Source organism: Pundamilia nyererei, unplaced genomic scaffold, assembly GCF_000239375.1.
Source record: "Pundamilia nyererei isolate P.nyererei 1_Seehausen unplaced genomic scaffold, PunNye1.0 scaffold00037, whole genome shotgun sequence".
NCBI lineage: Eukaryota > Metazoa > Chordata > Actinopteri > Cichliformes > Cichlidae > Pundamilia > Pundamilia nyererei.
The window spans coordinates 310,691-319,822 of NW_005187438.1; the positions used below are offsets into that span (position 1 = coordinate 310,691).

General features: G+C 42.4%; 1 protein-coding gene across 1 annotated transcript in view; it reads left to right on the top strand.

Moving 5' to 3' along the window:
- Window positions 1-8,453, top strand: part of rnf152 (ring finger protein 152) — a 54,837-nt gene extending 46,384 nt beyond the window's left edge. Inside the window, exon 4 of the mRNA XM_005730408.1 lies at window positions 7,494-8,453. Coding sequence (XP_005730465.1) covers window positions 7,636-8,268 — 633 coding nt within the window. The 5' untranslated portion in view covers window positions 7,494-7,635 and the 3' untranslated portion in view covers window positions 8,269-8,453. The remainder of the gene's footprint in view (window positions 1-7,493) is intronic.
- The last annotated feature ends 679 nt before the right edge of the window (window positions 8,454-9,132 follow it).

The window sequence follows — 9,132 nt, forward strand, 5'->3', positions numbered from 1 at the left end:
CTGCTTCCAGCTTCTTTATTATGTCGGCCATGTGGAGCTGTGGCTGTTGTGGTTATTTTTAACTCCTGTCTGCGAGAAGGAACACTTTTTCTGTCCTCCTCCTCGTTTGTGTGCGGAGGCCCCGTGGGGAGGGGTTGTTTTCTGTTGGTCACACCCAGAGGACCACAGGCGCGATGGGCCTACGGAGGCTGCCGCTCGGTCACTCTGCATCGTCACTAAATCGGACATCATTCTCTCCTCCCACGCTGTAAACTTTCCTTCAAACAAACCGTCTCCAGGTGCGCTTCAGTCTCAGGTTGCTGTTGTTCAACGCTGCTCCTGTTGGACCTTTTGTGGATATTTCGTTGTTGCATATCCACAGTATGTAGGTGTGACAGTAAGTGGGTCAGCCAGGTTGTCCTGGTTACAGCTCAGTTGAATCGATAAATCATATTGTTAAGTCGCAGCCGCGTTTGGTCCTCCAGCTCCTTGCTGTTATTTCATGGCCTCACAACGCTCCTTGAGAGCAGACAAGGACCTTTTTTTTTTTTTTCTTACAGGCTGAGAAAACGATACCGTGTGGCTGATTTTCTATTATCATCCCTCCCCATTTTCAGGGAACAACAACAAAAAAACAACTAAAACCCAGACATGACAGATTGTGACGATGATGGTGACAGATTTTGGAAAATGGTGGTGATGGATTTTGAAAAATTAATCCAAAACATAAATAATCTGTGCTAATTATAGACACTGACTTTATTTAATCCCACACTGGGGAAATTCACTCATTACCGCAAGGGACAGAATAAAATTAGAGATGTATTAGAAAAATAAAAATATAAAAAATATAAATAAGAAAACTAGTGTAGTGTACGCAAAATATTATACTATGCGCAGACAGTTATAATTTACAGAGAAATACCCCGTGGTGGTGGTTGTTGTGTACATAAAGTGCATTGGGAATGATAATGATACACGTGTACTTTTATCCCGTGTGGGTATTGTAAATCTTTTTCTGTTTCCCAGAACTGCAACCAATTCTCTTCTATCATGTTAAAACTAAAAAAAGACTTTAATTACTTTCTTTATTCACACAAATGTTAAATTTTTTTTACAAAAAATACATAAAAATGATGCTGCAGGCAGTGTAAAAGATAGACAAAGCTTTCAGGTCTACAAAGTTAAGCTAAGAAAGTATGTTAAACCTGCACTCTGTTAAAGACCACTAGGGGGCAATACTTGTGGTTGCAAAAAGGTCTGTGGGAAAAGAGCCTTCTGCTGACCTCTGTGAACACTTTAAAGAGGAGTTTGTGCGCTCTGTCACAAACAGAGGTTGCTCTGTGCTGTATCCAATCCCGAGTGTCCCCTTCTGCCCACTCCCCGGTTGGACTATGCTCACACTCCGATGAACGATCCGAGCGTGAGCACACATCAGTTCGTCTCTGCTTTTTCCATGGAAACACTCACACTTGCAGTTACAATTGCAATTTCGTTTAAAGCTTTAAAGCTAGCTACACAATCTGAAGAACGACATTTTTATCACTAAAGAGAACAAAGAGAAGGGCTAAATCGCACATCCTGACTGGGCTAGACCAACGGACTGAGTCGTTTGGTACCGGGCCGCGAGAGTTGAGGCTCGGGTGTGAAATTGATGGTTTTCAGGGTTTTTATCGGTTTTTAGCTTTATTTATTTTTTAAATCATTTTTATGTCAATTCAGTTTCCCTGGGTCTTTTCCTGTGTGTTATAAATAAATCTTTTTTTGGTACCGGTACTGGTTTTATTTTGTTGTATCTGCGATACCTTAAAAGATGGTCTGTGAAAATATTGTCAGGCATAAACCAATCCGTGGCGCAAAAAAGGTTGGGGACCGCTGGGCTAGACCCAAAACCTTCAGGGTAGATGCCAACTGCAGTCACCCCTTAGCCCAAGTGGGGCCAATGTCCTCCTAAGTCTTCTAGTTGTTGCAACCAGATGCACTTAACAGTGTTTGTACTTATGTATTAAAATTACATTTTGTTTTTTTTTTTAGCCCTTCCCAGGCTTCATGTCTTACACAGCTACAGAAAGAATGCTTTAATTAACATTTGAACTGCACTCTGAACACGAACACACCAGAAGTCGATAATTACTACAGCAGTTCATGGCGGTCTGTCACTGTCTAACCCTTAAAAAACACAAACATTGTTTATATGTGGATCTGTAATGTGGCTTCAAGGTCTAAACACAGTATAACAACACAAGGAAATTAATGAAGCGTGGGAGTGTGTGGAAGTTTCTATAGTCAAAATATGTTTTTATTCTTATAATTATTATTATATTATTAAATTAAACAAGTGTGTGAGCAAAAAGTAAAAGGCACCAGGGAAAACTAGTAAAGTTTAGTGTAAATGCAATAAATAAGGCTCATTGTTTGCATTAATAGATCTAATGATTTATTGTAGATCGTATAAATGACTGCAGGAACCACCAACCACTGACCTTTCACACACACTGTGGTTGGCCAGAACTGGACTCAAAAACCACAATAGTTACAGGTTGTGTCGATGCAACATTTCCTGAGAGTTAAATTTCCAGAGGGAGTGATGTCAGGTTACGTCGCAGGGTTTTGGAGTGGGTTTGTGGTTATGACTTACTCAACTGTACAGCACAGGCTATTCATTCAAACCTGCTATTGTATTAGTCTTTTTGACAATTTTATTAAACTAAAACAAAATGCACTTTTCTTATTTTACAAGTCTATGCTGTATTTTTATATCATGTGGCTTTATTTTCATCAATGGCGTTGACAAAATGCATAGAAAGGAAAAGGCCAAAGGGAGGAGAGCGAAAAAGTCACTTGGAAAGTGAAAATCCTGAACTGATGTAAAGCAGAGGAGGAAAGCATTTGCAGTCAGGAGGGAAGAAAAGAGGGAGAGCGACTGGGTGTATGGGAATATTGAGCCACAAAGCATTTATGTCAGATCAAAGCTAATCCTTATCTTTGGGAGAAGGATTCAGTAATACCCTGGGCTGTCTTTCCCCCCCTCAAGGGCAGGTTTCTGTCTGTCTCTCTCTGCTCTTCTTGCTCACTTTTCCATGGAACTAGGGGAAATTTTCTGCACCTTTTTCCCAGCTTTGACTCAGTGTGGAGAAACTGGGTCAGCTGGGGAGTGCAGAGTGAGGAGGAGGAGGAGGAATTGTGGGTCTAGCCTCCAGACTCAGCTGGAGAGGGAGTTTTGCCTTAGGGGGTGCTGGTGCTGAAGGCAGGGGAGGGAGGCGGGGCGGCCGAGTGGAGGAAGCTGACTACAGACACTAGAGATGCTCCACGACAGGACTCTCTTAAGATCTCATCATAACTTTCTGAAGGAAAGTGCAACATTGTACCAACATACTTGGACTTGCCTAATAAAGCTGCGATATTACTATTTAGTCAAATGATCATTAATACATCACCTTCTGGGTCTTAGCCTCTGAAATGCCCAGCCTGATGCTTTCATGAACTCTGCAATTAAAACATTACATGTAATATATATCACATGTTCATGTGTTAGAGTTATTGTTCTTTTTCCAGCTTGCTTTGTATCCCTTTTTCTTAGTTTTGCTTTGGTTTCACTTTCTCGCTTTACAGACCAATTGGTGACCCCATGGTAACTTCCACATGCTAGGATATCAAATGCAATCCTTGACTGGTTGGTGAATGGTTGCTTGCTGCAATTAGGTGAAATCAGTAGTAAAGAGTGTGCAGCAAAAAACGTCGCTAACAGATTGCTGCAGTCACCTGTTGTTTGCATGTAAAGCTTGCCGACTAGTTGCTGAGTGGTAGTGAAACTGAAAAAAGTGCAGAACATTCACCTTCAAAATATCTGCGCATGGAATTCACCATCTTCTATCAAATTGCTATACTGGCGAATGACTAAAAATTAAAGCTAAATAGAATCAGTATTCAGAAAAGAGGTTAACGGTCTTGCAAATCAGGGAAGGGTTTTGTTGCTTCTTTATTCTGGAAAGCGTTCGTTTAGGTGGCTCAGCCCTCTGATCAGGATTCCTCTTGCATGCATCCCTAAGGAGGTGTTCTGGTTAGGGCAATTTGGAGGAAACCCCAGGGCGAACCTTGAATACACTGGAGGGATTAGGCTTCCCATCTGGCTATGCAGGATCCCCCAGGAAGAGCTGCAGGATGTGATTATGCATGAGGGTGCTTAGGCTACGCTTTTCTTACAGCATATATTGATGACTCAGTCAGTGAAATTATTTCAAACAGACCAGCCTGTCCTTTTTTTTTGTTGTGGTTGTTTAATGCCACCCAAGGTCGAATGTGATCATCTGTTTTCACTCAAGTGAACCAAACTAAAAGAAGACTGAATATAGCGCTCCAAGCATGCTTAGTGTGAACTCATTCTTATCTGTCACTGCTACATCAATGTCCCCACAGGGCCAGAGGATGAGTTTAATTGCCTAAGATCTTGTTTTTGATAACAGTGTAAGATGCGCAGTGTTGCAGGGCAATCAGTGGTCACCTTTTTCCCCATTTCTGTCAACACTTTATTTTGCCGACCCCCACCCACCCTTTTCGTCCTCGACGTCGGCCCACAGTCATGCCCGGACGGACGCCGACGGCGCCGAGATGGCAGCGTAGAGAAAGATAGATGTACCCTTCCCTCCTCAGCAGTTTTCACACTTGACAATTTGAGCGAGAAAATAAAATATAAAGTCGGCAGGGCCCTGTTTGGTATTCATTGTTTCCTTGGTGCTATTTTGACAGGGTTTAATCATCTGCAAAAGCAAACTATCACAGCTTCCGCATGGATTAACACGGTAGAGACGTGATTATGCAGGAGGAGGAGGAAGAAACTGTTTATGGAGTTTGTGGCCTGAAGGAGAAAAGAATTAGCCGTGGTTAACAAAGATACCGACGACGAGTCTTGTGAACTCGCCTCTTCTGCAGTCCACTGCCGGCTGATGTGTAGAGTGTCTGTTGCATATCACGACTCCTCATCCTTCATGATGCATTGTTGTATTTTGACCACTATGCTTGTACCTTCCCTTCTTCTAGGCCTCTTATCTGTGCATAAGTCACATCTGTTCCTCTTGCTGACTCATGTTGCATTTAGTGATTTGACATGACTCTTACAGCATCTTTGCAAGTTCTGAAAGCTCCTCTAATACAAAGCAGCAGACGCACAGTTTGAAGGTCCAATAAGAGCAGCAAACGATGGCATTTGGTTAATTCTCCCCGTGATTTTGTTTTTGATGCAGTAGCAAGCAGATTGCACAAAACCAATTTGTTTTGTCAACATGAATGCAAAATCCAGAACAGGAGGTACTCATTAGCTGAACCACAATGCATGCATGGTTTACAGACAATTATGAGATAGGAGGTTGTTAATTTTTAACGGCACGTGGCGCTGTCAAACCTCCTCAAAATCAGATCCAGCAGATTAATACTTTTAAATAGATTAAACAGACATTGAACATTTAGGAAGAAGTTGGATGTTTTTTATTAGTTAAAGTTGTTTCGATATCTGAAATCATCGGCGCCAATCATATTTAAACATATTTTTAATTAATGGGACAGGAAGTTGTAAACAAGAAAAGTGAAAAGTCCAGTACAGTTCTGCAATACTTTGACCGAGAAACTGAAGAGTAAGCTGATATATAACCACTTATTGGAGCAACGCATAATCACATTCAGCACAGGCATGTGGACGTTAAACCACCATGAAAGATGGCTCTTAGCATTAGCAACACTAATCACATATAAAAGCAATATTTTAACTTCATCCGTGAGATTATAATAAGTTTTGAGTGTCAAAAAGTCTGATTTTTGCAAAACTGCGATTTCAAACCTATAGTCCCTATGAAGGTCACATAAAACCATTCAATACAGGTGCACAACAAAGCACTCACTATAAAATACATATTACTGTATTTAATACACATTAAATCAATACATTTTAAATGCTAACATTTTTAGGCCTCTTGCCTTTACTGTTATTATATCAGGGAAATGTTCTTGTTTTCCCTGGTAACCAGTAGTTGTTAGGGAAAAAGTCATTCTGGACATTGCTGGGTAAAATTTGCAAAGAAAGTATTGCATCAAAAACCTCAGTGTTTGCTGTGGCTAATTGCCATGGTTGTTTGCAGTCTTTCATGTTTCTCCGAAAATACTAATTAAGCAAATACAATTTTGTAAGTGTGTGTTTCACTAGTGCTTAGAGTAGCTGAATAGTGTTTGTAGCCAAAAACGTGACTCAATCTTCGTCTGCAGCCACACGCTAGAAATCAAAGCAATCAGAACAAGGTTTTCTTTTGCCAGCCAGTTGGGAAATACATATTTTTCCTTGGTGACAGGCTGCATGCATATGGTTGTCCAGTCTCCAGTTCTTGGGCCTTATTCACTTGTTCTACATTATCACGTCACACGTCCCAAATTACAGACAAATCATGTGGTTAGTGGTCACATGTCTGCAAATCCTCAATATGGTGCTACATCAGAGACCTCATCGCAGTTGCATTGGTCTCTATCAGATTGCCAGTCACTGACCAGTCAGTAGACCTGTGTGACTCTGGGACTGGTCTCAAAATTTGATGTTTAACGGGATCTCAGTTTTTCTAGTGTTGCACTTTGCAGACAGTCTCTGAACAAAATTTTTTTGCCACTTTTGCAACAACTTAACTTTTATAAATACTGGTCTCATGTGTTTATGCTCTCAGTTATTAATTTTAAAGTAGATGATAAAGCACTACATGCTTGACTGACAAGTTTCTAGAATATGAGTCTGCTGCACTCTCGCAACCAGATCCACTCCTAACTTGTCATTAAAAAAACACTTGATGTCGAACTCCAAAATGCCAAACCTTCAAACCAATAGACACTATCAAGGTGACATGTCCATTTTTATATACAGCCTATGTTACCATCACTGGTAACCACTTTCTAACTTCTGTACAGGTAAAAATAGCCAGCCTGCACACTCATATTTTACAACAATGAATTGATGTTTTATAAAAAAAAGATGGTCAAGCTGTAGAGGTGTCTGATGTAAATTTAACCTACTTCCTGTGCTGATTAAAGCTTGGGAACAAGTGAGTCAGTTGACCTTTTAGTTGCTGTTTCAAAAGGTCAAACACACACTGCTCAGCTCAGCAGCACGGTTTCTAAAAGCCGCAGTAACTGCAGGCAAAAGCACCGGTGCAGTCATGAAAGATTGGGTTTGGGCACAAAAAACAAGACTTTTCTGCATCAGAGAAATGGTAAATATTGGAGCCGATGTTTGAGTATTCAATGATGAGCAAGCTACCGAGAGATGAGTTTTTGGTGAAAAGACTTTAAGCAAACAGCAGCTGCACTGTGTCCTTTTTCTCTCCAGAGTCAGAAGTGTTGTAGTTCCTGCTGATGCTGCAGACTCTTGATATCAAATGATGAAGATCAAAAAGAAGAGATCCTCAGTAGATAGTTCTGCAATGTGCGTACAAAACCTTGAATTCTTATTGATGTTGTTTTTTTTCCTTTTTTTCTTTCTGTTGCAGATGAAGGGCCATGTTGCCCCCAAAGGGCCGTAATATCACTGTGAAGTCGTGAACGAAACCAGCTCTGCTTCCCCCCCTGCGTTTCTTCTAGAGCCAATTAAATTGTGTTTTCCCTCTTGTGAAAATACCTTTTTTCCTGGAAATGGAGACTCTTTCCCAGGATTCGATGCTCGAGTGTCAGATCTGCTTTAACTACTACAGCCCCCGACGGCGACCCAAACTCCTGGATTGCCGACACACATGCTGTTCAGTGTGTTTGACCCAAATGCGTAGCAGCCAGAAAGAGATCCGCTGCCCATGGTGTCGTGGCGTCACCAAGCTCCCCCCGGGCCTGTCCGTGTCTCACCTCCCGGATGACCCAGACATCATCACCGTCATCGCCATCCCTCACACCTCTGAGCACACGCCTGTCTTTATTCGCCTCCCCAGCAATGGCTGCTACATGCTTCCCATCGCTAAAGACCGGGCACTGGGCCTGCCAGGGGAGCTGGGATGTCGCTTCTTGCCCGGCAGCCAGCAGAAGGGGGTGACAGTGGTGACTGTGCCCGAGGAGCAGCCACTGGGTCTGGCTATGGGTCTAGACGGTGTAGGTTTGGAGGGAAGTGAGGGAGAGAGGAGGGTTACTGGTCCAGTGGGAGGAGCAGGAAAGGGCTCCACATGGTCTGGAGTGTGCACAGTGATCCTGGTGGCGTGTGTGCTGCTCTTCCTCCTGGGCATCGTGCTGCACAACATGTCCTGCATCTCCAAACGCTTCACTGTTATTTCCTGCGGCTGAGGGAGGCCGCTGCCGACCCCCTCAGGATTCCCTCCCACCAGCCCTGCCTCTCCTCAGGGTTGGGACTCTGTTAAGGAGAGGGAACGAAACTCACATCGAGGGCATTAAAGGAAACTACAGTGCAGTGTAGAGAGACAGTGATGATGATGATAAAGAAGAAGAGGGCAGGAAGGAGAGCCACAAACTAGTCTAATGTTGTGGAGTTTTTTTAATCCTTGAAATGGAAATATGCATTTAAATCTTCACTCTCCTCTCATTGGACAGCACTCTGCTGGCGTTGAAACACCCACCTTTCTCCATTCTTTCTCCATTTTTCCTGAAAGAACGCTTTGGGAATCCCTCCAGATACCTTTCTGGCCCGCCGATTTGTTTTTGGCTGGAAGCTGTGCTGACACTCACACTCGCTGTGGTTGGATTGCCCGTTTAGTCTGTGGTTTGTAGAAATGCATCATCATAAAGTTGTTTAGATGAATGCCCGCTCCGAGTGCGATGTCTCCAGCTGGTGCTGCAGTACAGGGAGTCCGGACTTGGCCGCTCACCGTTCCCTGATGTTGCAGGAATTAACTGTGCAGGATTTTCTTCTGCCTCCTCCAGCCTGAATATTCTGAGGAGCTAAAATCAACTTTCTTTTTTCTTCTTTTTTTTTTTTTGTCAAAAACACAACCTGTGCAGAACAAACTGTTGCTGTGATGATAGTTCCACATAGTTAGTAAAGGCTGCGTTGTCAAAAATATGGATTGTAATGTTCATACATACCAGCTGAAATACAAACACAGGTAGTACAGAGTCGTGTTATTAGGGCTTTAAGAAATAAACAATGTTAAATGAATTGATTGTCATTGGTTCCAGCCTCTCATATATCAG